Raw genomic sequence first — 26807 nt, forward strand, 5'->3', positions numbered from 1 at the left:
CACAACGGTCAAAGTCATGTTCGTACTCGTTTCCATGCTTGTGAACTTGAGTCAATGGCATTGAATGTATATTGTCTACTCGAGATTTTCATGCATCGGTCGTCCTTCAGCATCGCCAACTTGGTGTCGAAACGACTCATTCATGGAGTTTCTGTAATAGTTCGCTAGCTAATCGCTTTACATAAAACTCCCTGATCTCCACGGGAACTTTGCCAAACGCGCTGGCCATCTTGGTGACGTCCTGACGACCCTTTTCATAGGCTGCAAGATCACGATTGCCATACACGTCCCGGCCGGCTGAGTAACCTCCTTCCAGATTGCGGAAGAAGACATTTACAGCAATACCTAGACCGCTCACGGGGGCAGCCGTGTGAAGCCAGAGCGGAGGGAGGAAAAGAATGTCCCCCGGCTCGAGAATGGCTTCATGAGGACGAGTGTTGGCCAGCGAGGCCGTGTCGAGCTCCGCAAAGACGTCCAAGCTAGAGCTCGAAGCTCCCGGCGCAAAGGAAAGTTCCGTGACATCAGCTGGCGGGAAGAGTACCAGGCGTTTTGTGCCAGCTATCTGGCAGTAGATGTTTGCCATGACCTGTATGTAAATGCGGCGTTAGGACCTGCTGGATGACACTGGTAGAAGCGATAGGGGGGAAAGTTAGTGGGACATGGGAAACTCACGTCATAGTGAAGCCACATATTCACCGAGCCGGAAATCCGAAGCACGGAACTAAATGTATTGTCCGCAACGAAAGAAACCTCTGGTGGTAGTACAAAGTCCTCTGCCAGGCTCGGAAAGTCCTCGGCAAGATTGGCTGGCCTGTCGGCCGGCTTCTCCTCGGAAAGCGCGCGCAGATACATGCGGCCTCCCTTTTGGACCTCGTCTACGAAGCTGCCAAACTCCTTGGTCACGTACTTGAAGTTCTTGGAGTTAAAGTCCATCTTGGCGGTGGTAGACTCGTGTACCACGACACTTCGACCCCTGCCGATCTTGGAAACGAGGTATTCGGGTGTCCATGTCGATACGCTGCTACCTAGATTTGCTTTCTCAATGACTACAGGCTGGCCAGCCTTCAAGATCTTGTCAAACTCGGCAGAAGATGCCAGCTTGACTCTCGGTAGTGTCTGTACTTCAGGCCGTCCATCCCGAGCGCTTGAGTCGGCAGTCCTGTATTGTACCGGGGTGCTGGTGAGCTCGAGTGTCTGAGCAAATGTCCATTTCGGCAGTTGTTCGACGGGCGCAGGTAACGTGCCAGTATAGCCGTCGTTGAAGCCCAACACATAATAGCCATTGTTCCAGTACGTCCCCATGGAGAAGCAGGTTGCACCACCACCCGTGAGCAATACACGACCTTGTGCATCCTGTACGGTGGATATCCCAAGCAAAACAGGTCTGGGTAACGTTGAGCTAACGTCTATTTGACAGGTAGATACTATGCTTAGACTCTCGTCCGAGATGCCAACGAGCAATATTTCATGGCTGTGGTCCAGTACCTGTCCCTTGACGATTCCGCCAATGATGACAAGCCGACCGGGCTTATACGCGACGGCAGTAGCTCCAAACCGATCCAACAGACCGTATTGCTCATCTTGGGCTGTGATTGGGCTGAAGCAGATCGTGGGTTTCTCCAGATTAGTTATCGAAAGATTCCACCGTAGATATTGCCTAGCCAGGACACCATCCTCGAGTAGACCTCCCAGCAGGATACCACCAAAGGCGCTTGATCGGTTGCCAGTGATACTGACCACGACGGCGCCAAATACTGGTGCATGGGGTTGTCCGAGGATTTCACATTCTAGCCAGCCTTTATCGGGAACGTAGAGGAGGCAGCCTTCGTAAACTGTGGACGGCCCGGTCTTGCCGCCGATGGTAAGAGCTAAGCTTGAATGCCCGAGCCTCGTCGTTGCATGTCGATATAGAGGCACTGGGAGATCGCGATCCTTCCGCCATGACTTTCGAACCTTGTCAAAGACCCACGAGTCCTTCAACGGAGCGGACGGAGATGCCCGGCCTCCAATCAGGATGTTTCCATGGAGTCCGAGGTCGACGACGGTATGGCACATTCTACTTGGAGGCCCAGTTGGTTTCATGTCGACCGTCGCTGAATCTTGGCCGTACAGATCGACAGACGACAAACGGCTGGTATTTCCGAGACCAAAGAGATTTGCAGCGTATTCTTGACCGGTGTAGTCTTGCAACAACATTGATGCTCCAAACCGTCGTTGACAGGTACGTGGGGTTTCGCCGAACTCGGTTTCAACTTCAACTGACGGTAGGTTTGAGGATGACTGGGCTAGACTGTCTGCCGCACATTCTGTCTGGCCCTGACTTTGCTTCAACCTGTTTGTGGCCGAGACAACGCAGTAATGACCACCAAACACGGCAAACTCCTCCCACTCATCAAATGGCTCAATGCCGTTGAGTTTCTTTCGGTCCTCTGTAGTTAGATATGTAGCAGAGGACCAAGCACTCCAAAGGGTTTCTACGTGCACGTTTGACCAGCCCAGGTGAGTAAAGCGGTCTCTCTGCGACTGCAGGGTTGGGTAGGCTAGTACCGACTTGAGAGGAGTCTTGAGCTTCTCGAAGTGGCGCAACATGGTTTCAGCAAAGGGATGCTCGGCACCATCAGGTAAGATCTGCTCCAGCAGACAGAACTCGGCTACATTGGACTTAGCACGAGATGGCCCAATGTGGAAGAGAGAAAGACTTGATTACCTTGGCCCAGCGAGTTTGCCCACTTGATGACGGCATCGGCGGCTACCGTTTCCATGTATGTGATGGAAACCTCTGCAACGAAGATGAATTCACAATCCTCAAGATCCACTAGCTGGGAGATGGATTGTTGTATCTTGTCGAGATCCCTTAGGTCGCAACCCATTTGTATGTACTCGTCACTTTGCAGGAACACCAGCGGGTCTTTGGAGACATCGAGGCGGGTCAGCATCGAATTGAGCTCGGTCGTCTCCTGTATGACCTTGCGCTTTTTCTCCATGAGATCTGGAAAGTCAATGTCGATGAACCTGGCATTCTTGCACGAATCCGGGTATCTGGTCATGCACTGCCAAGGAAGCACGTCGCTATGAGTATTGTCATGTTAGTAGTGAGTCTGAGCCAAGAGCGAGCGCAGTCAGAAGGGGTGTCGATAACTCACAATCCAGCGCCGAGATTGATGACGACTTTGCGCTTTAGCGAAGGCTTCCGGAGAAAGTTTCTTACAGCCACGTCAATGACGTGAAGTCGAATATGGTATCCACGGTTGATGAGGGGGGAGCGCCGCTGAAACTTCTTGACAAAGAAGCGAAAGAAGTGAGGCTCGTCAGGATAATAGATGCGTTCCACACTTCTCTTGGATACAATACTGCTACTGTTCGTCTGTGGAGAGATGAGACTTGATTAGATTCGTAGCTGCAAATGGACCAAAGTCGGACATGAACTCAACGAGGAGGTGTGAAGAGGCCACTTACAGACATGACCAAGTCATCCAGGGCCCGCTCCCTGGGAGACCGACCTTCGGGCTTCTTTTTGGCCATGGTGGGCTGGAGTAGTCGTGCGACAGCCGCGAGTAGAGAATCGAAAAAGGATTATGTTCTTAGGTAAAGTCCAGGAGGTATGCGAAAAGTGTGACTATTACACGTCCAGCTTTGGGATTTCTTACCCAAGGCGCACCTGCGTGGAGGCAGGGCAAGAAGGAGAGCGGGCTCTTTGGGAAAATTTTCAGTGTCTTTCTTTCTTTCTCTTATACAGACACTGCTTGGAAGCAACATGTCCTACATTGGTAGCATTTTCAATTCGTCTTTTTTTTTTGGCAACCTTGGATAAGAGTTTTGTTCCTCGGAACTGGCGTCTTGGATGGCTGCAATACTTACACAAACCAAACGCATGCGAAATTGGCAGGCAAGAATATTCACAACTCGAAGGTTGTGAAATTTGATCTTTGCTACAGCCTACCTACTACCTAAGCAGCCTATCAGGTGTCAATCCGTGAGTTATGTGCTCCACACCTCTTTTGTACTCGACAGACTGGAGGACTGAGACAAATGCCAGAAAGCTGTGAACAGCTGCATCGTAATGAATACAAGTCATTTATATATTCTCATAAATTCCTTGTTCGCTTGGCTAGTAATTTGTTTCATGCACCACGGCTTTTAAGAATAAGCCCAGTGTAGAAAGGAGAGTTTCTAAAGTATTATAGAAATTTTGAAAATCCACTGCACTTGACTCTGGCGGCGATGATGATCAAAGAAGGCAGACAGCGTCACTACTACTTATCTGCCAGTAAATTCTTACACTACAATGCGCATATGTAGTACTTGATACATGCAAATTGACACGCGGGATAAGTAGGAGTTCTCTTTCATCATGAGTGGAGATGGTCAAAGACGTGAGCGGCTAGGGTTGAGTTTATAGTGGACTCGTGATGCTGGCTCGTGGTAGATCAAGTGGTACGTATACTACAGCAGCTACTCATATGTCGGATGAAGACGACCTGGAGCCCCCTGCAATCGATTAATTGTCCGTTTTCTCGCCAAGCATGATACAATCGACGACGCGACTGCGACGAACGTAGACACATCAACTCATACCTATTGCAAGCCATATCTTAAGCACAAGCCACGCAATGTATAAATATGGCTTACTCGGGGTAGACAGACAAGATATCTAGATAGGTTAGATACTGGAATAGTGACCCAACACACATAGTAGACAGTTGACCTTGGCGACTGGTAGCGGTACTCTCTGTACCACATCTTCAAGGGCTACATTACCTGAGTGAAGAGCTCCCCTCCCTCACCCCACCTTGATCGCTAGCTAAGGTAAGCTAAGCTACCTACAGTACATATGTACCTAGGTTAGGCAAGGTGGTAGGTAGGTAGCCCAAGGTATGTAGGTAGGTAGGGAGGGGGTCGGAGCTCTGAGGCCTTATTGCCATTCAACCCCCCACTTCGCCATCACCAACCACCCAACAGATGAATACCTACACTCAATAGACTTTGCTTTTCTGGTGCTCTTGTAGCCTGCTCCCATCGGCACTCGAGACCTCCTTCCTCCGACCGTCACGAGGCTCTTGTTGTTTGTTGTCTGGTTCATCGGTGAAACTAACCATGACAATACTTCTCCGTCTCTGACGACTCTCACCGACTTGCTTGACTGAGAGCGGGCGAGATACTTGCTGCTGCTGCTGCTGCTGCATCATTTTTACTACTTGCCTGCCAACCGAATTCCAAACAACCGACTGCGCTGACCAAACCGATCACCCAATCACCCCCGAGCCGCCCGCCGGCTGTATACCATGGCGAGCTCAACTCCCACCTCGCTCAACTTCATCACCTTTAACCAGGATCACAGCTGTCTGGCTGTAGGCACCGGCAAGGGCTTTCGCATCTACCACACCGATCCCTTCTCCAAGATCTTCAGCAGCGACGATGGTAGTGTCTCCATTATCGAGATGCTCTTTAGCACCTCCCTCGTCGCCCTCATCCTCTCGCCCCGCCACTTGATAATCCAAAACACCAAGCGCGCCTCCGTTATTTGCGAGCTCACCTTTCCCTCGGCCGTACTGGCCGTCCGCCTCAACCGGAAGCGCCTGGCCGTCGTGCTCGAGGATGAGATCTACCTGTACGACATTCAAAACATGTCCCTCCTGACCAGTATACCCACCTCGCCCAACCCTGGTGCCATCTGCGCCCTCTCGCCCTCGTCAGAGAACTGCTACTTGGCCTATCCGCTGCCGAAACCGCGAGAAGACGGAGGCGCTTCCGACCGCCGCCCTGCACACGCGCCTCCTGCCTCACTCTATACGCCCGTCACCTCGGGCGACGTCCTCATCTACGACACACTGACCCTCAAGGCCGTCAACGTCATCGAGGCCCACAAGTCGCCCTTGTCGTGCGTTGCCCTGAACCATGAGGGCAATCTTCTGGCCACGGCGAGCGAGACTGGCACCATCATCCGCGTCTTCAGCGTGCCGCGCGGCCAGAAGCTGTTTCAATTTCGGCGCGGTACTTATCCCAGCACCATCTCAAGTATGTCCTTCAATGCCACGAGCTCGCTCCTGTGTGTCTCTTCCACAACCGACACAATCCACATTTTCCGGTTACAGCAGCCAGGGCCCCCGTCGACGGCTGAGGCTTCCCGGGACCGTGTCACCAGAGGCAGGAGCTATGACAGCGGCAACGACTCGCCGAGCAGCAATACCGGTTCGCCACGCAGTGATGCCGCCGAGGCGTCCAACCCACCGCCCACGAATAGGAGGCAGAGCGGTTCGTTTAGTAGCATCCTGCGGCGATCCTCGCAAATTATGGGCAGCAGGGTGGCAGGCGTCGTGGGCAACTATCTTCCGCAGACCTTTAATGAGATGTGGGAACCGCAGCGTGACTTTGCGCACATCAAGATTCCGAGGCCCCCCCAAAGACAGGGCGCGGGGAGGAGTGTCGTTGCCATGTCTAGCAGCAGCCCTCAGGTCATGGTTGTCACATCTGATGGCGGTTTCTATGTCTTCAACATTGACATGGAGCAGGGCGGAGAAGGATACTTGGTGAAGCAATTCTCGTACGTAATTAACATTAAACAGCCACAGCCCAGCCATAATTTGTGTCAAACTAACATGATTATGATAGTGTTCTTGACATTGATGACAAACTGGATCCGTAAAGTCACGAGACGTAAAAAGTTGGCCGCTTGGCAAGCACATTTAACCAGGACGAGGCGGCTTCCTACAGCCATTCTTGTTTGGGCCTGGTCTATCGACTGTCGCTCGGGACGCCATGATGATGTGAGTGAGTGAGCTGCAGCCTGCTCGCCTCCCATTTCTTTTCAACTTGTAACATGTATGCATCAGCGTTTGGCGCCTTATTCAGTTATTTTTAATACCCTACTGGGGGAGACATGGGTTTAGCATTATTTATTGATTGGGACATTCAAGTATTGCTTTTACCCAATCCGTACATTTGAAATCAATGAGGTCGTGTGGCCATGACAAGATCTGATTCTTTCATCTTGATATATCGACAGGCTTTCTACATAAAGCAAGCGTCCAGCCTGTAGGAGTGGACTTCTTTTTCCCGAAACCCCCCCTTCCCGGCGTGACGTCAGCCTAGATACCTTTATATCTACAACCGTAGACGTGTGTTCGAACTTTCTTGCGTGGATTAGTATGAACAGTCAATCTTCAAGATAATCAGGGATATTTCGCAGAGACGCTAGCCGGTTGCCGTGTTACATATATGTATATATTTTCAAGTCAATGGATCCGGTAAACGACGAAATCATTATAGACATGCTATCTGGCATCGGGCCTCTTTCTTCGCCCGCCAACTTAATATCAACAACGCCATTTCGAGTGGTAGGTTGCTGTCAAATCCAAGGTTCTGCCTATTGACTCCGGACAAAAAGTGACAAATCCAAATACCATGGCAAGACTACCCCTAATGCAAGGATCCATCTCAAATCCACGAGAATAGAACAGCCTGTCCATGACAAAAAAAAAAAAAAAAAGCCCAAGCTGCCGATATGATTCATACTTAAATTTGTCCAAAATTTCCAGATCGAGAATACCATCCGGATTGTGACTAGCAAAACGAGAAGTGAAGTGCAATCATATGCCACCCGCCGAGAAATTATAATCAGAGAGAAAATGCGTCGTCAAAATGCCTGCTTGGGCCATCGTACCGTAATAGCGAAGGTATGTAAACACTTGGGTGTATGTCGTGATCGTCGTAAAGCCTGGAAATCTTGGTTTCCGCAGCGGGTTTCACCACTTTTTATGCGGTTGGAAAAATATGCTACCCACAGCCTTGAACAAAATGTAAGGAAAGCCAATAGTCAAAGTTACCTGGCGTATGGACGATTCATGAGTGCGATTTCCCGAGTGATTTCTGACCACTCGAGCTCCCGCTTGAATAGTCCACGGCGGTGGTCGGTCGATGATGCTTTGCGGCTTTGTAATACCTCCTCCCACTTGAGTAACTCATAGGCGAACCTCAAATGAGGCTGAATGATAACGTTGAGCCGCCGGGCTCTAACGAAACAATACGCCCGGGGAAAAGAAAGGCCCAGCTCGCGCATGACTTCGGCAATGCATATGGTTGCGCTCCGTGAGACCCCGACTCGACAGTGCACCAAGGTAGCTGTGCCGTTACGCCTTCCGCGATCTGGAGAAGGTCAGTCAGTCTATTCACCAGTCTCGAGCGAAGGTATACAAGGCTGATTCGCGAGACGTACCAATAAATTTCAAACAGCTTTCAAACTCGTCTGTCAATGGGTCGATGCCGTTATCTTGCACACCTTGGACGATCTTGACGTTTTCCGATCCCCATGCCTCTAGCTCGCCATCTCTCCACATGGCTGTCTCGCCCACACTCAGGATCTGCCTTATCCCCAGCGCCCTCAGCAAATCCGGGTTGTTGGCGTGGCCGAGGTTACCCAGGTACATGTAATCGAGAACTCGGCTCGGATAAGAACCGTCCAGACTCGCCAGCCACTTTGGTTCGTCACGAATCATATCATTGATATCCGATATTGACTTGTCAGCACAAAGAGGCGATTCTTGTAGTAGACGTGGGGATATGGCCGTCAGCAACGCGACGTCGGTTGGGTACGCAAAGAAGTTGCGCTTCTCCGTTGTATGCAAATTGAGCCAGGCATCGGGTACAGGTTGACCAGTGCTGTAGCTATAATACGCGATACCAAGCATGGTTGACTCGGTGTAGCCGTCTGCACAGTGGATGAGAATCTTCTTGGGTCCTGGAGGACTCAGTACTATCGAACCGTCTTCGGCCATGGATGTGTCCCCTTCGTCATCAATTTCATTCTTTGAAGGTAAAGTGCCGTGAGAAATATGCCATATCCATTTGCATGTCTCCAGAATTCCGTCCGCATCGGCGTGTGACCAGGTCGGCGGGAGAATGCTGCCGGATGATGGAAAATCCAAGAAGATCTGCGAGGTGCAATTGGCTGAGCCATTGGCAATAGCATGGAGAGGAGATGGGTTGAGCCGACCGAGATCGCTGCACTCGATTAGAATGTCATATTGACGCTCTTCATCACTGGATGGCTCAGGTGTCGGCCCTAGCCACACATTACTTGAAATCTCGGATGCCTTGGTCATGGCGTACATTTCAAGCCGCTCTTGCTGAAAAAAGTCCAAGACATCCCCGGTGAGCTCACCGGCCCCGTCAATTGACACAATCTCGGCATGGTCCTTCTCAAAGATGCTAAATGGGGAGGAGCAGATAAATGTGCTGTAAAGTGGGATAGTGTCTCGCTGATCTTCGTGCCTTTCACGCCATTTAGCCTGTGCCGATGCCACTTTCCAGGCAACATCTCGCAAGGTGTTGGCATTGTCGCCATAGATGATAACGTCAGATGTCATGGCGGATTTGGCCGTCTGGATTTGAAAGTTCCTGACGGAGAAGCCCTCTTTCGGGTCCACGTCCAAGAACTGGCCGACAGATCCAGGTTGTAGGAAGTCGGCCGGGGCGATCGCGCCCTTGAGCTTTGCGCAAGTGAGATCGCCATCAGCCTTGACGATAGTCACGCCTCTCAGGCAGACGGGTGTTCTTCTGAGTGCTTTCCTCCGGGCAATGAAGAAGGCTTGTTGCACATGATTGCTCGGGTGCAAACCATGGAACCAGGGAAAGACAAGGGAAGGGTCTGGAAGAGGCTGGCGGGACTGATAATCCAAAGCAGCGGCAACATCTGCAGCATTGATCTTATACAAAGATAGCGGACCGGAATCGACTCTGATATATTTGTCCGGGGGATAGAGCAGCGACGCCTGGCGTGACTCGGCCTCTTGCAGAGGAGATGGCGGCGGAGTGTTTGGGTCTTGTGAGAGAGCTGGTCCGGTTGGACAGACTGGGAGGTGTTTATTTGGCACCGGCTGTTGCTGCTGTTGCGTGTCGAGGGTGATTGGCGCCGGCAGTGTCACAATGCCAGACGAAGATCGGTGGGGCGCGATGGGTCTGGGAAGCGCAATAGTCGCCATAGCTCCAAAGGTGCTGCTGCTGTTGCTGCCCTGCTAGCGTAGCCAGGTGAGTTTACCTAGGTCGGTGGGGTGGTATGGTCAAACGGCCCGTATTTTTCTTTGGGGGGGAAAATGAATCGAGAAGCGAAGCGATTCCCAGGATCATAGCATCAAAGCATTCAACCAAGGTGAGAGGCAGGATGCGCCCTCCTGAGTTATACTGCTTATTTTCTTCCTCGTTGCGCCACGCGACCGATTTTCGTCCAACGGTGCGCGGGGTAGGCGGCAGTCGTTGGGTGCTACAAGGTCAGTCTTGAGCGAAGCGCTTGAGGCGCCGTGTGCGGGTCTTGGTGCAGATATGCTACTACTATGTTGTGCGAACGGTCCAAGGACGGACTATGGAAACATCGAGTATTAGTGATGGCGTATTGAAGTTACGAACACAGAAAAGAAGGGATAGCAAAAGATAAGAGAGAGAGAGAGAGAGAGAGAGAGAGAAGAAAACGTGGAGAATGGAATTTGGAAGAGGCGAGGTGCCGGGAGGAGTAGGAGTAGAGAGTTTGAGAGGAGGCGGGGAGGGTATATCAGGAATGTTTCATACATTTGAGCTGTGCGTGATTGGAGGTACAATCTTATCGTGGCTCTGGACCCCTGTTATATAACGATGTATCTAACCTACCTAGTCAGCAAGTGGTGTGCAGGACACAGCAGCAGCGCCCAGTCAGTTTGGACAGACAGCAGCGTACCAATGTAGACAGTAGGCGAGGGTTGGATGATAATGTGGGTAAGGTAGCCAGGGCCGGAGGGTGGTGGATAGGTGTAGGAAAGATGAATATATAATGGATGGAAGGAGAAGACAATGTAGCCGATAAGGCTCGGACAATCCAAAGCAGGCAACAGACGGGATCACGACACGAAGCAGTGATGACCAGGTACAGAAGTCGAGTCTTGCAAGAAAGTATGGACGTGCAAGTAGGCAGAACAAAACAGTACGATTCGATCCTCTCTTCTCGACAAGCAATCAGTTAATAGTAGGTAACAAGTAGGTGATCAGTCTATGATGCGCAATCCTCCTTGACCGGGGTGGAGATTGAAACGGGCAGCAACGGAGAATGAGTGGAAGAAGAAATCAAGAGAACCAAAACTTCGAGGGCTAGACTTTGGGCTGGGCTTGAGGTGGCGCATGGAAAGACGACGACGGCGACTACTGGGAGCTTTTTTGTACCGACCGACCACTGAGCCCAGCCAACCCGCAGCAGTAGCAGCAGCACTTGCTTAATGTATAATGTGATAATGCAATGTACCTAGCTACTATTCTCATCACTACCTACCTGCTACGCACCTAACCCTGATGTATTTTTATTACTTCAGTGTTTATTCATTGGAGATGATCTGCAGCGTCGTCTGAGACAAGGGGCGGCGTCGCACACCCTAATACTCTCTCTCTCTCTCTCTCTCCCTTCTTTTCTTGTGTACTGAAGCTATGGTAATAACTAAAAGTGATGGCCCCATGTCATGGGCGGGGGAGGGGCTTGACTCCTGGTAGCTAAGGTACATATCCTCGTTATTAGTAGTAGATATGAGATCCACATGGTGGCTACCTGTAATACACTGTACTTCAGCCATGGCAACTCCCACATTTGACTGACAACGTTGAGATTGAACACTCGCTGCTGTCGGTCCGCTATTGAGCAATTCAAGTTACATGACGGCTTATTTGATGCCGCCGCTATTTCAAGTATTCCTCCATGTGATTCATCGGCATGCTCTCTACTTTGCCCATGTCGACGCATTTCTCGACTTGAGATTCAAATGAAATCTCGTCCCCCTACCGGTGGGCTCTCTCAGAAATGGTGATGAAACTCCGGCGAGCTTTGAGACACGACGAATGGGCCAATTGCTACTTATTTTACGGCTTCATACTTCTTAACGGCGTGAATATTCTATAAAGTGAAGGGGATATTGTAGCATACACTGATACCAGACTATAATTGCTGTTCTCTTGCTCTTGTTGTTATTCCAAGTACGTGATTATTGTGGCCGATATTTGACTACAAGTTTCATAGACATATATGCATGATGTAGTAGTAGGTTACTATTGGTAAGTGACTTGTCCAAACGGGGTTGTTGCAAAGCTCGGGTCGCTGCCAAAGTAAAGTGAGGCAGGCAGGCCTGTCTGGTACATGGTAATGTAGAATAAATATATATATTTTTTTTTATCTTGGGCGGACATCGGTCGCCATGAGTGATCCCCCTCTCCTCGTAAATAACAGTAATAACCATGGTGTATGCCATGCGGAGTCTGCCGCTACTCAATGCGCCAGAACAAGGTTCATTTGCAAACTACGAATGAAAATGAGTATGGGCGCTGGCAAAGGTAGAGCGAACCTTGATAGGCCTATTCTCACATGGAGGACCCGAGATGAGTGGTTGCACAGCACGGGCTAAGGCAGGTTGGGAACGAGGGGCGACTAACAATATGCAGAGGCTGGCCAATAACGTCAGATATTGCTGTCTACCTTGATGTATTGAGAAAAGCCCATCTCGAAGCACGGCCAAGCGAGAATGTGTCTGGTCTTGCTCATCCTAGTTCTGCCTCCTCGATTTTTTTCTTCTTCAAAATAGTTGTGGTAAGCGTTAAAGATCCTCACAAAACCAATATTGCAACATGACAATCCCTCGAGTAGAATAAACCATAAAACTGCGAAATTGAGTAGCGACATCATGCCGACTTTATCTGCTTGACTCGGGACTACGACTGCGCCGCCGATGTTCATGGCGATCCGGCAAAAGCTTCCTTGACCCCAATTCGAGCTAGGGTTGCCGCTCTGTTGCCTCGCACGGACAGGCTGAATGCCATGTCAAAGCATGACGGTCATCGAGATAACCCTCAGATCCACAAAGGTCTTGCTTGTCCTTGTCTGATATCTTTTTATCTTCTTGTCCTCGTTGGATAAAAATCATTGATCCTATTCGAATACCTGGGCGTGTTAACCATCCGATTTAACTATATGTGAAAGTGCCGCCTAGGTGTGCCCAGTCTTAGTCATAGGTAAACTGTCGTGTATAAGATGATCAGCCCTGAGAGAGGAGAATATCGAAACCTGGGTACGATGTGTACAACGACAGCCATGCTTATTATGGGAGAATATAAGATACACGCAGTACTAGGTACGTTAATTGTTCATTCCTCAAGCTTGCCATCTGTCACTTACCTAAGGTACTAACCTAGTATGCATGTGGAGCCTCTTATGCTAGTAATTCGATTCCCGGGCCGCTTCAAGTGGGTTGCAGAGTAGCGTATCATCGTGGCAGCCCACTAACAGAAAAAGGGCGATCCGATTCTCTCAGTCTCTAAACGTGAACCACCGTCGGGGGTTCAGGGCGGGCATTGGGATGGTGCCTGTACGAAGTGCCAAGTTTACTTGGTATTACTCATTCTCCTTTCCTGAGATATTAAGGGACCAAAAGCCGCATAGACTAATCACTAATGGATAGAAAGTTTTATTTGGTGAGCTCATGTATCGGGGGTGATATTCAAGAGCAACAAATAAATGAATAGTCGAATTATACGGACAAAATACGGTTCTCTCACTTGCTATTATATAATCATTAACGATCAAGGCAGAATTTTGCCTCTAGGGTGGCCGGCGCTATAAAATATCACGGGGCCAGGTGATCGTTTACTGTTGGCAGCTATAAACGAGAATTCTCTGCACGTTTCCACATACTAGGTATTATATATTGGCGAAAAACGCAAAGATGACCTGTAAATTTGAGCAAAGAACCATCATTGCTCATTATTTCTATTCTCTCTTTTCTTTTCCTTACACCCGAGATTTTCATGGCCGTGTTTGATTTGCATTCTATGAATAATGCTAAGATTGAGGGGAAAAGAAAAAGAGTGCATCATGTTCGCCCAGCTTGACTCGGCGTTGGTATGGGTTGTTGTTAGTGGTCAGCATCTTGGCATGTCATGTGAAATTACTTACATGGCGTACATGCATATCTCCACATCGTACTAGTGTAGATGTACAGATTACCACATGCCAGACGTATTTGACATAGCAGACTTAGTGGGTACCTCCAGGGCTCCTTCGTACACTACTACGTACTGCTACTAGTAACTAGACCTATGTGTTTTCAGCTAACCAAATGCACAAGAGTACATCAGTGGTGGATTGGGTGCCAGGCTGCCAGCTATCATAGCACGAGCCACGCCCACGTCATCAGCTCGTGGGCGGCAGCTCAATATGGATGTACCTACGTTCGGAACCGGGCACTAAGGGAATGAGAGGACACCACATGCAGCCCAACCAGACAGCCTCATCGAACCCCGATAACAGGATTCCGCTGTACCTAATCTCGCACCTCGCCGCCGAAACCATGCCTTTTTTGCTTCTGCCTTGTCTGCTTACACGACAGCAAGTTCCGCGGCGCGCTGCGGCCTCTTGCAGGGCAATTTTACTCAAAGTAATTATGAGCTTCCCGCCCGCCTGAGACGAAGAGACAGAGACGAAACCTGTTCTGTTATGTGGCTGTTTAGCTGGAATCAAAGGAATTAAGGCGCTCGTTGGTTGCAGCTACCTTGATACAATCGCCGCCTCTACCAATATTATTCCAACAACCCCCAGTCAGGCATCCAACCTGGAGCCAAGAAGCCATGCCTGCTAAGCATCTGTCTTGTGCCATTTCGTCCTCCCTGCTCCTCAGCCGATAGCACAAATATCTCTCTCTACAAAGTGCGTATTTCCTGTGGCATCATATCGGGAAGCCTAGACGCTCAATTGCACAGCAGAACCAAGCCGAGGGGGCAAGACACCACAGCATCCTCGCCATGCCAGCGCCAACAAGAAACCATCCCCGGGCTCTTGAGTCTCACAATTATGGCCCAAAGTGTCGTTTGGCGCCTGTCGTCCGCCCTTTCGCCCCAGGTGGTGGTGGTGGTGGTGTTGACGCGATCCCGCCTGTCGCCGCCCAGTTCTTCTACACCTCACCGATACCCATAGACGATCCTCTATCAACAGCCAAAATCGCCGGCTCTTCTGACACCAAGTCAGCCAGCAACAAGCCGCAGCCTTTCTCTGAAGGCGACAATAACGCATTGGAGAAGGCATGGTTGGGTCTTGCCTCTGATGACTATCGCCGTAATCACAACCAAGCACGACGCAACCGAAGCCCAAGTCCATCCCTCGCCCAAGCAAACGCTACCAGGCTGCAAGAGATTGTACATGACTTGGCAGTGAAACATAAGGAGAAACATGCAAGAGAGGGCCCTGGCCGTGAAAACATGCCCGGTGTCGTAGATACTCTACCAGATGCCGATACAGTGTTACCGCTATGCTGTTCAGATCTGCTGCCAGACGTGGGTATTCAGCTACGAACTTCCTTTTGTGCTGTGGCGCGGAGGCAATATAGCGTATTGGACCGAGATAGAGTTGCCCAAGACGTCATGAAGCAAATGGAAAGCTTGGAAACAGATTTGACCGCGACCGTCATAAATCAACAGGGCCCGACTTCAGATGCGTCGAGAGGCCGAGGCCGAGGCCAAGGACGAGGCAGGTCTTTGGCAAAAGGCCCATCTTGGCTACAAGAAAATCACAACGCCCCTTTGGAGCGCCTTCCGAGGTCTGATTCCCGACCGTCAAGCCGGATGAGCACAGAGGCATCGAGCCGACAGGGTTCTCGTGCTCGAGCTCAATCATGGCTTCCGTCGCAGACTTCTCTGGGTGATGATGCACATGGAGCCTTGCGCTCTGGTGGCCAAGATGATGGTATCACTGGGAAACCGTTCCTGAGAGTAGGTAGCCCAGAGGTGATGCAGTTTCCGATCTCAAACTCTCTCCCTACTTCTTCATCCGACGTGAAAGCAACCGATAAGGAGGTGAAAGACGACCCGGTCACAGACGTCAGGGCGTCACATCCCTCCCTGCCAAGACTGCCTTCTACACTACCAGAACGAGAAACGAGGACAACACGAAGTGGTACGACCAACGTGCCAGTCGGTGTTTCGCGGCTACACGAGGTTTCATTACCTGCATTGCAGATGAAGCCCATCTACTGGTCTCCTGTCAATGATATAGCTGCCGTGCTCCGGGCTACATGGTTCTACAAGGACAACATGGAGCCTATCGATCCCACTGTGGCGAATCAACTTGAGGCAGGCTATCAGGATCTCAAGCCATATACAGAGACTTGGAATGATGAACTCCGTTGCGCGGTCGAAGTCGGGCCTCTTGGAGAAGAAAAGGTATCCCATCCTCTTTGGTCCAGGCCACCACAAACCAAACCCAAAACCAAGGAAAAAGATATTGTACAAGAGGCAGTCATTTCAAGCAATCCTTTCTGCGCGGCTCGCTGCTTCAAGGGCGAAGCGGCTGCTCAGGGCAGCTTGCTCCACTCCTCAAACGAAGATAATTCTATTGAGATAGAGTCACACCGGAAATATGAGCAGTACCACGTTATTTACAAGGATGCTAGTCTGGCATTTCTTCTCAAGCCCAGCCTGAGACCTTCGGCATATTACGGCCGGCGCCCGGTGGCAAAGATCATGAAGAATTTCAATATTGGCATCCCAGTGGTTCGGGGGTTCGATCGGGAAGAGTATGAAAAGATACATGCAAAGAAGACTACCCCTCATAGGACGATACCAGCTAGGTCAGCTGCCAGCGAGGCACCAGAAAGTACCGGTCAAGATGTGTGTCCGGCATGCAAGCATGCGAAAGAACGTGGGCAAGTAACCGACCTGATTCTCGTCGCGCACGGCATTGGACAAAAGTTGGCAGAACGAGTTGAGAGCTACCACTTCACGTTTGCTATCAATACTTTTCGAAGAATGATTAACGTCGAGCTGGGCTCAGAAGCCGTCAGGGAGGTCCTCCGTGATGGACAGAATGGTATCATGGTTCTCCCAGTCAACTGGCGACAAAACCTGTCATTCGAAGAAGGTGGGCCCATGAAGGAACGAGACAAGGCCGAATACATGCCAGAAGGGTTTGGACTCAAAGATATTGAGCCCAAGACCATTCCTGCCGTGCGAAGCATGATTTCGGACATTATGTTTGATATCCCATTCTACATGTCACACCACAAGCCCAAGATGATCTCAGCGTTGGTCGGTGAAGCAAACCGAGTCTATAGGCTTTGGTGTCGTAATAACCCTGGATTTGCCGAGAATGGCCGTCTGCATCTGATCGGCCACTCTCTGGGGAGCGCCATGGCCCTGGAGATCCTTTCAAAGCAACCAACGATTACGCCGCCACTGAATCTTGACTCAAACATACGACTGGATCGATTCGAATTCGACGTGAAGAACCTGTTCCTTCTGGGCAGCCCGGCAGCGTTCTTCTTGCTGCTGGAGCGAGGCGCATTGATCCCTCGGAAGGGGCGACAAAAGCCAGGCGCAGATCCTTCGGATACATCTTCGACTGATGTCGCTGGCGAAGCCGGACTGTTCGGATGCCTAGCCGTTGATAATGTTTACAATGTACTCGCTCGCGAAGACCCAGTGGCCTATTTGTTGAACGGAACCATAGATCCCAAATACTCTGCCAGTCTCAAGACAGCCTATGTGCCCAGCGTCAACACCACTCTTCTGCAGTCCGTGGGCCATGCTGTCCGCAGCTGGGTTCCGGGCGCAGGCCCGACCACGACGAATGTCGACAATCCGGCACTTGTCAAGCCGCCCACTTTACGTCTTCCCTCCCAGCTCGAGCTGGAAGTGCACGACTTTACGCGCGAAGATATTGCCGAGAAGAAGGCCTTCTTGCTCAATGACAATGGGCAGATTGACTACTTCCTTCGATCAGGTGGCGGACCTCTCGAGATCCAGTATATCAATATGCTGGGTGCGCACTCGAGTTATTGGGCTAATCCTGACTTGATCCGAATGCTATGTATGGAGATTGGACGCAGACCAGGGAGGGCGCACACCCTCCCCGCTATGAGAGCTGTCAAGGCAGGAAAGAGAGCCTTGCCTTCGGCGCCTTCGTAGTTAACAGCGAGTCGTCTCCAAACTTTCAACTATCTAATACAGACAGTGACTATCAGGCTTGTCACTTCCGTGCCAGCGGCAAGACGAAACCGTGAACGCTCACACACAGTTACAGATGTTGATATCTTGTCTCATCCTCTATATTTTGATTTGATATTGCACATAATCGCGTGGCGTATTCTGAACCCACCATCTAGATTTTGGGAACATAGTATAGCGTATATACCCTGAATTACTTACAACGTTTTAGTTCTATGACGAAACTTTCCTCTAGCAAATCATGAATGAGAAGACCAACTCAGGCAGTGTTTCCGCAACTACCTTGCTGGTGAGGCTATTCACTTCATCATATAACAGGTAGGATCAACACCTTGCAGACATATCTAATCAGAGACAAAAGAGAATGTATGTATGCATTAATAAAGCAAGGCCATCCCAACCCGCGTGCCATAGTCTATCCAGCCTCAACCTAGAAGTATTTTTCTTCCCTCTCGTTAAGGCCACGTTGTACAGAATGAATTACAATACAGCAAAGAGTATTTATGCGACATAAATCCCACTTAGTGCATCGCCCTCTCGTTTTACTTGCTCGTCCGATACCTTGTCAGTCTACTCGCCCTTGAGCTTGTCCTGCGTCACGGAGAAGGCCATCTCCAAAAAGTCCTCCTCTTCCTTCTTGTGAGCAGCCTTCAAGCCAGTAGCCACAGAGGCTGACGGGTTACGACCGGCGTACATGACGTGCTTCCGGTCGTGGTGTTGCGTGTGGTTAAGAAGAGTCTCAATGCGAGGCTGGACGAAGCTCCAGGCACCGGCGTTGAGGGGCTCCTCCTGACACCAGACAACGGTCTTGGCGTTCGGGTACATGTCCAGGTTGTCCTTCAGTTGTTGCCAGGGGAACGGGTTCAGCTGCTCAATACGAGTGAAAGCAACGTTGTCGATCTTGTTGTCGGCACGGTACTTGGAAAGAGTAGCCCAAACCTGGCCAGAGCAGAGAATGACACGCTCAATCTCCTCAGGGTTCTTGATGGCGCCAGTCTGGTGCTCGGGGTCAGGGATGATCCACTGGAACTGGGCATCAGGACCGGTGAAGTCCTCAATGCTGGAACGAGCAAGAGGGTGACGCAACAGAGACTTTGAGAAGAAAATGATCAGAGCTAGGGAGAATCAATCATGTCAGCGTGGGTGGTTATATCAGAAATGAGTATCGGCGCAGGGGATGGTTGACTTACGCTTCCTGAATTGCCTGTGCATCTGGCGACGCAGGATGTGGAACAAGTTGGCTGGTGTAGTCATGTACGCAATCTGCATGTTGCAGTCCTGGTGTTGACGATGAAGCTTCTCTTCGGACGGGAAGATTCTGGGGTCTTCATTGGACAATTGTAGGTATCGCTCCAGACGTCCAGACGAGTGCTCGGGGCCCTGACCGTCGTATCCGTGAGGAAGCGACATGACCAGGCCCGTTCTCTGCATCCACTTGACCTCACCCGAGGCGATGAATTGATCAATGATACATTGGGCGTTGTTGGCAAAGTCACCGAACTGGGCCTCCCACATGACCAGGGCATTGGGAGACGACAGGGAGTAGCCGTATTCGAAACCAAGGGCACCAAACTCACTCAGGGACGAGTTGGAAATGACCAGTTTGCCCTGGTCCTTGCTAACGTGCTGCAGGGGTGTGTACGAGTCCTCAGTCTCCTGGTCGTGGAAGACGGCATGGCGCTGAGAGAAGGTGCCACGCTCGACGTCCTGGCCAGAGATACGAACGTGATGACCTTCAGTAACCAGGGAACCGAAAGCCAGGGCTTCGGCTGTCGACCAGTCGATGTTCTTACCCTCAAGGACCGACTTGGTGCGGTTCTGAAGGATACGCTTCAGGTTGCGGTGCACGTGGAAGCCCTCGGGAGCAGTTCCAATGACCTCACCAATATGCTCCAAAGTCTTCTTGTCCACGGCGGTGGAGTTGTGAGGCAGGACTTCCGTGGCCAACTCCTTGGGGGACTTGAATCCGTTCCAGGCCGATGTAGTCCACTCCTTGGACGAGGGCTGGTAGTCTTTGGACTTTGCAAAGCTCTCCTCCAGCATGCCCCAGACCCATTGCTTGTGTTCCTCAACGTCCTCCTTGGTGAAGGTGCCATCCTCGAGCAGCTTGTCGGCGTAAATCTTGATCTGGGGCTCCTTCTCGCTGATCCTCTTGTACATGAGGGGTTGAGTGAAGGACGGCTGGTCAGTCTCGTTGTGTCCGTGCTTTCGGTAGCAGACCATGTCAATGACCACGTCGGACTGAAACTCGGCGCGCCAATCTGCGGCAAGCTGGCAGACAAAGTTGACGGCCTCGACATCATCGGCGTTGACGTGGAACACTGGGGCGTCAATAGCCTTGGCAATATCGGTACAGTAGGCAGTGGAGCGGGCGAATCGAGGATCGGTCGTGAAACCAATCTGGTTGTTCACAACCAGATGAATGGTACCGCCGGTGGAGAAGGCGGGCAGGGAGTGGAAACCAAGACACTCGTAGACAATACCCTGGGCAGCAAATGCAGCGTCACCGTGAAGGAGAACACTCATGGCAGTCCTGTGGGTCTTCTCATCGTTGTTGTAGTGCTGGATGGCTCTAGTCTTGCCGAGGACGACAGGGTCCTCAGCCTCCAAATGCGATGGGTTGGCAACCAGCGAGAGCTGGACACGCTTTCCGGAGGGAGTAGGTCTCTCAAAGTTCATACCCAGATGGTACTTGACATCGCCCGAACCCTCGTCTTCGGCGCCGGCAGTACCGGCGAACTCGCTGAAGATGGACTCGTTGGGCTTGCGAACAACGTTGCTCAAAACGTTCAGACGACCACGGTGGGGCATACCAATTACAATGTCCTTGACGCCGTAGTCAACGCTGCGATCGATGAGAGCCTTCATGCCGGGGACAAGAGTTTCGCAACCTTCGAGACCGAAACGCTTGTCGTTGGGGTACTTGGTGGCAAGGAAGGACTCAAAGCTGGAGCTCCAGATGAGACGGTCGAGGATTCGGCGCTTCTCATCGATCGAGTACTTGAAGGGTTGGGCGACCTCGACACGCTCTCGGAGCCAGTCGCACTTGGCACGGTCGGGAATGTGGATGAACTCGACACCGTAGGAACCGCAGTAGATCTTCTCACAGGCAGCCACGATCTCGCGCAGGGTCATCTTCTCGCGGCCCTCACGCTTGAAACGGGGTAGAATACCAGGACCCAGCTCGAACTCGGTGTCAAGATCCTTCTCGGTGAACTGGTAGTGGTCGAGGTTCAACTCCTTGGGCTTGATGTCACTGAAGCCCTTGCCCTCGCCACGGATGTTGAGAGGGTCGATACGAGCCTTGTGGTGACCGCGGGCTTGGTACGCGCGCACGAGAAGCTGAACCTTGAGATGGTTGGTGATGTCGGAACCCTGGCCGGCGGCGACGCCTCCCAGTTGACTCGAGACGACGCCACCGGTAGCGCTATGGACCAGATTTGGCGGCGGCGTGAAGGCCTGAGCAATGGGCATATCACCGCTCTCCATGTTCTTGAAGTAGACCTGCCATGATACGTGAACGCTCTGGGGGTCTTCTTTCCACTGCATGTACATCTCGTCAATGTAGTTGGCAGTGCTCCCGGACAGGAAGTTGTCGTTGGGGTCGGGCGACTGAGCCTGCGCCGAGGCGTACCTCTTCTGGGTGGCAGAGACGGCGAGAGGCCTACGGGCAGCAGAGACGGAAGAGAAGCATCTCGAGCTACGGGCAGCGGAGGCGCATCGTGTGGAGGCTTGGTTGGAGGCGCGCAGCAGCGAGCCGCTGCATCTGCGTAGAGAACTGCTCAGCATGGCGCCAGGCTGATGCTTGGACAGCAGTTGGTATAGTGTATGTGGATTTTGTTGTTATTGTTGTTGTTTTCGTCTGTATATAAGATATACGGAGGAGATGGGCCCGCAGAACTAGACAGCTGCTATTGACTTCCTTCTACCTCAGATACGACCAGGTCAAGACGGCGACAAAAAAAAGAAGAAGAGCTCCCCACCAGATCTTCTTCAACCCTCCTGCAGCTGAGAAGGAATCGAAGAACCAAAGGAGCGGCGGAGTAAGTCGTTCGTGGTAATCTGTCCTTGTGACGTGGGTGACGTTTAAATGGCAAGAAGGAGGAAAGAGAGGGCGGAGAGGGAGGGAGGGAGAAAAAAACGAGGCCGAAATGGGACTGGAGGTCGTCACGGGGGAAACACGCATTGGAGAAATTCTACCTAGTGCAGGTGCTCCATCCGCGGCCATTAGTAGCACCAGCTTTTGATGCTAGTTGGGTCAAGCGCCGGGCCTCCTGAAGGACAGACACACACACACACACACACACACACACACTGGACACTGGACACACAGATCCCAATCCAATCCAGTAGCTACTACACTGGTTGCCACAACCCCTGTCGACGGTTCCCTGTTCTGCCCGATCTTGAGCTCTTGCTTAGCCGAAGGGCTGACAGAGACGGTACTTTACCCATGATAGCCGGGTGACTGCTGTCATGGGCAGAGGGTTTAAGAAGAAGAAAAAAGAGGTAGACAATGACATGCACCGAGAAAGAGTTGACTCCAAGCAGAATTATCCCATGATTGATTGCTTCTAAATGTAATTGCTTAACAAAAATTTGACCAGTACTGAACGAGCAAGCTTTTGACACGTAGCATATCAGGAACGGAGATATATATTGGTCCATGGTAGAGGTGCGTTGCAATGCTTCTCCATGCAGCAACCATCTCCCTCCTATGTCAAGACGATCTGGAACACGGGCTGGTGAGGAAGGGCCGTCGGATCTGTCAAACGTGGATCTGCGGACGGACTCGGGCCAGACATGATTGAAACCGCCTAGGTACACTCTGTACATGGCAGATATTAGGTATAGAACCTGGGGAAGAGGATGTTATCTAGTATACCACCTACTTATCTGTTCAGTCAAGACAAAGATTGGCAAAGAGGTCATCAGAAAGGGACGGATTACGAGTAGCCACTTCGTGATTCGTGGGAAGGCCCGAGATTGCTAGACTGAAGAGTGGCCTTTCAATTGATATCCGCTTGAGCCTTTTTTCCCCCTTCTATTTTTTGCTTTCCGAAGTCCAAGTCTGGGGTCGCTCGGCAGTCGGTGGATCACTTCAATGTTCTGGTACACGTGTACGTACTGCTCTTGAGAAATTCCATTCGATATCGTGCGTGCATGAAGGCACATGGCGCATCTCGTGCTATGAGTACCTAACATACATAGTATGGGCGTGACTGATCAGCACTTTTGTTACAGCTGCTGCTCGATTGGATCATCTGGAGGGCACAATCATTTTTCAAGACCGATCTCGTTGACCGTGGGAAGAAAAATGAGTCAGCAAACCTCGTCGCCTGTAATTCGCCAGCTGGGCTGCGAGGCATTTTCTTTCTTATGTTGTGTTTCTTTCGGCTCTATCCGTAGGTACTAGATAGTGTACAAATAGCAATGCTAGATGACGTTATAGCTTCATGTTTGATCTGCAGAACAACCAAAGCAGACAGCTAAAGAGCTCCTAGAAGACGCACTTTCGCTCCCATAGCGCATTACTATTATCAACCCAGCCCAGTCAGTCCTATGAGTATCATGATGCAAGACTAGAAAAGTGCAATAGTAGTTTACAGGCATGGCTAATATTCAACTGATAGTGTCATGGACTGGACTTTTCGTGATGCTTGCGTATGACGAGCTTCTTGAAGAAGTACATGGCAATTGGGATTTTTAGTTTGTATCTACGGTCGCGCCACAGGACTTGACAAGGCTTGCAATACACTAAAGCTGGAGTCGACTTCGCGACTTGGATCCTCTCTTTTGAGCCGAGAGACCGACAGTGTACGTACTCTGTACGGGATAACTACTCCAGTGCTAGTAGTCCGCTGAAAACCCAAATTGGGACTTGAGCTTTTGGAGCGCTCTGCCAAGCCACAACGGGGCGAGTTGGCGCCACATTTTCCCTCGCACCCGCCGGGCTGCCGCCTAACTGGCAACATTGAAGCCTACATACATTACCTAGCAGCTAGGTACCTACGTCGGGTACCCCTACACAGTACTCAGTGTGTGCAGTCCCCCTGTTGGAATGCACCAGGGTGCCTGTTTGTGGCGTCAATTCCTGACATCGTGACTGTGACATTTCTTCCTTCTTGATAGAGACTGCTGCACCACCTGGACTGACTTATTAGACGCTGACAGGCAACTTACGTGGTCGGAGGGGAGAACCGACTCAAACAGGAGAAGACTCAAGGTGGCCCATTCTCTGCTGCGATAAATGCTCCAAGGCGGCACTCGATCTGACCGGGCAGCTGGTGGCAGATACGGTAGGCCGACCGAGCACCTGATGATCCTGCCGTAGACAACGTCGGTCGGTTGCTGCCACGGCCATAGTCCCAGCATTGTTTATTCCTTTCTTTCGGTATTGGACAGCAAATCCCAGGGTCGTTTTCACCCCGAATCCATCAAGTGCTGTAGCCATTGTTTGCTGGCGTTTTTGCACCTTCCGCCAGCTCCTTGTGACCAGAGTTTCTTCAACTTTCTGGTTCACCATGGCGCAACCGAAAGGCACAGCCGTGTACAAGAAGAAAGACGGCACCATAATAATCAGCGATGACCAGAAATTCGTCACCTGGACCCCAGCGGCTGCCCCGGGAGGGCCGCCGGTCGTGTCACTGGCAGTTGCGAATATTACGAGTATGCCGTTACCAAACCTCCCTCCCTGCTGAGCTCCCGTTACTAATCCAAACTGTTAGATCTCCAGCAGACCCCAGACTCGTCGCCAAAGGTAATGCTCAAGATATTTGAGAAGGCGCCCGGCGCAGAAGAGCCTACACCGTACCTGTTCAATTTCAACTCCGCAGGTGACCCGAGAGGCGAGGCCAACGCCATCAAAGAACTGCTTTCACGGCTTCTTGCCGATTCGAGAAGCAATGATCCGAATGTCCCCCGACCAAATGCTTCGGCGGCCGCTGGACCTAGTGCTACTTCTTCGGCAGCAGGAAGTGGCTCTGGCTCTATGACATTTGCAAGCGCAGTGAATGCCAAGCCAGCCATTGCGCGCGTCTTCGATGACAGCCAGCTCAAGGGCGACATCGCATTGCAGCAGTCTCTCATGAAAGCCGATCGCAACCTTCATGAGATGTACATGGAGGCGCGCTCCACCAAACCAGAGACCATGTCTAATGCGACGTTCAATGCTCAGTTCTGGTCGACGAGGCTGAATCTCCTGCGAGCACACGCTATCGAGACTGGTCAGAAGAAAGGCCCATACAACATTCTTTCCGTTGCCAAGCCTATCTCCGAGACGAGTGCGGATCCAAACCAGCCCGATCGACAAAAGCTTAGCATCACTGTTGAACAGGTTCAGCTGATCCTCAACCAACATCCGCTGGTGAAACGTATCTACAATGAGAATGTGCCACCACTTACTGAGAATGAGTTCTGGGAGCGCTTCTTCCTAAGCAAGCTCGTAAAAAAGCTGAGAGGAGAGCGACCCGCCGGTAATGAGCAGCCCGACAAGGTCTTTGACAGATACAATGAGTTTGAAAATATCACGGCCTTCTCGAGCAAACTCTTGACCCAACATGTTCCCCACATCATCGACTTGGAAGGCAACGAGGAAAACCAGGGTGGCTACAAAGGAGGCAACAAGAAAGACGCTGAAATGCGACCACGGGGCTGGAAATATGTACCCATCATTCAGACCCTCAACAGCATAAGCGGCAAGCTGCTCGTTAACGTCACCCCCGCCGATACCGAGATGATGGATCCAGCACGACCGGAAGATGATGAAGTATATGATCAGCTCGCGCTTCGTGATTTGCGCGGTGATACCGAGGAGCAGCGCGTCATCCTCAACGTTAGGGAACAGAGCCGCTTCTTCTCGGCGCAAAGAGACGCTAATACGGCTTCTGACGACGCATATGGCAAGCAAGATCCGTCTCAAGCCCTGCGAGGTGTGAAGAGAGACATTGCTCAGCTTTATAGAGATGACTCAATGGGCGTTGATCTTCACGCAGCTATTGGCATCAACGATGAAAGCGAGAGTGACGAGGAGTCGGCGAAGCGTGTGCACGTGGGGTCTCGCTCGTCGAGGCGCGATGCTCACAAGCAGGTTCTCGACAGTATGAAGCAGAGAAGAGCCCAACTGTTTGGCTCCACCTCGGACGAGTCAACACCCATGGGATTGCCGGTCGATATTGCCGCCAGGTGCAACCTGACACACGCCACCACGATGGAATTTGTCAACCAATTCTGGTCAGCCTTTCTCTCGGGAGACCCGGACAGGGCCGTCGAGGTTGGATATCTCGTAGAGTCGCTCAAACGATGCAAAGAACGCATTGACGTTGTGGCAGCTGAAGCGGAAAGGGCACGCGAGGACATCATTGCGAAGAGGAAAGATGAAATCATAAGAGTGTACGAGCGAACAAAGAAGAAGATCAAATTCAACCCAAAGACCATCAAGGGCGGCCGCGATGCGGTGGAAAAACTCATGCAGCCCGTTGTCCACTCGCTCAACCTGGCAATATCAGATTATCAAAGAGCACTCGCCTCGGAAGGTGTACAAGCAAGTACGGAATCTTAGAGAGTCTAGGGGTATCCAGAACTGCTAGCATGATAGAGATGTCAAGAATAAAGATGTTTAATGGCAGGTTTCCGCGTTGTGCTGCATGTTGTCCTGACTTTAAGAGAGCAGCAAAGGAAGATACCCGGCCGTCCAAGAGGTTGCCCCTTCCTACGCAAGTATATGGCTGGCTCCAGCTACCCACCCTGACAGGCACCTACATCAGTTTCAATAAACTGATAATGTTGAATCTGGCAATAGCAGACGCGCCAGTCGCGAC

General features: G+C 51.2%; 6 protein-coding genes across 6 annotated transcripts; 3 read left to right on the top strand and 3 right to left on the bottom strand.

Moving 5' to 3' along the window:
• Positions 1-136: 136 nt before the first annotated feature.
• PFICI_07318 (uncharacterized protein) lies at positions 137-3522 on the bottom strand (the record flags this gene model as incomplete). Its single annotated transcript, XM_007835899.1, has 5 exons — positions 137-586; positions 673-2651; positions 2708-3069; positions 3144-3364; positions 3457-3522. The coding sequence occupies 5 exons, from the start codon at positions 3520-3522 to the stop codon at positions 137-139; spliced, it is 3078 nt and encodes a 1025-aa protein (XP_007834090.1).
• A 1760-nt stretch (positions 3523-5282) lies between these two features.
• On the top strand, positions 5283-6643 carry PFICI_07319 (Autophagy-related protein 18; the record flags this gene model as incomplete). Its single annotated transcript, XM_007835900.1, has 2 exons — positions 5283-6541; positions 6610-6643. The coding sequence occupies 2 exons, from the start codon at positions 5283-5285 to the stop codon at positions 6641-6643; spliced, it is 1293 nt and encodes a 430-aa protein (XP_007834091.1).
• A 1176-nt stretch (positions 6644-7819) lies between these two features.
• Positions 7820-9977, bottom strand: PFICI_07320 (uncharacterized protein; the record flags this gene model as incomplete). Its single annotated transcript, XM_007835901.1, has 2 exons — positions 7820-8142; positions 8213-9977. The coding sequence occupies 2 exons, from the start codon at positions 9975-9977 to the stop codon at positions 7820-7822; spliced, it is 2088 nt and encodes a 695-aa protein (XP_007834092.1).
• Positions 9978-14793: 4816 nt separating this feature from the next.
• PFICI_07321 (uncharacterized protein) lies at positions 14794-17949 on the top strand (the record flags this gene model as incomplete). Its single annotated transcript, XM_007835902.1, has 1 exon — positions 14794-17949. The coding sequence occupies one exon, from the start codon at positions 14794-14796 to the stop codon at positions 17947-17949; it is 3156 nt and encodes a 1051-aa protein (XP_007834093.1).
• Positions 17950-18558: 609 nt separating this feature from the next.
• Positions 18559-21777, bottom strand: PFICI_07322 (2-oxoglutarate dehydrogenase; the record flags this gene model as incomplete). Its single annotated transcript, XM_007835903.1, has 2 exons — positions 18559-19103; positions 19179-21777. 2 exons carry the CDS (start codon positions 21775-21777, stop codon positions 18559-18561), a joined length of 3144 nt encoding a protein of 1047 aa, XP_007834094.1.
• A 2735-nt stretch (positions 21778-24512) lies between these two features.
• PFICI_07323 (uncharacterized protein) lies at positions 24513-26548 on the top strand (the record flags this gene model as incomplete). The annotated part of the gene is made up of 2 exons (XM_007835904.1): positions 24513-24657; positions 24717-26548. The coding sequence occupies 2 exons, from the start codon at positions 24513-24515 to the stop codon at positions 26546-26548; spliced, it is 1977 nt and encodes a 658-aa protein (XP_007834095.1).
• Between the last annotated feature and the right edge of the window lie 259 nt (positions 26549-26807).

Source organism: Pestalotiopsis fici (genome assembly GCF_000516985.1).
Source record: "Pestalotiopsis fici W106-1 unplaced genomic scaffold PFICI_Scf_4, whole genome shotgun sequence".
NCBI lineage: Eukaryota > Fungi > Ascomycota > Sordariomycetes > Amphisphaeriales > Sporocadaceae > Pestalotiopsis > Pestalotiopsis fici.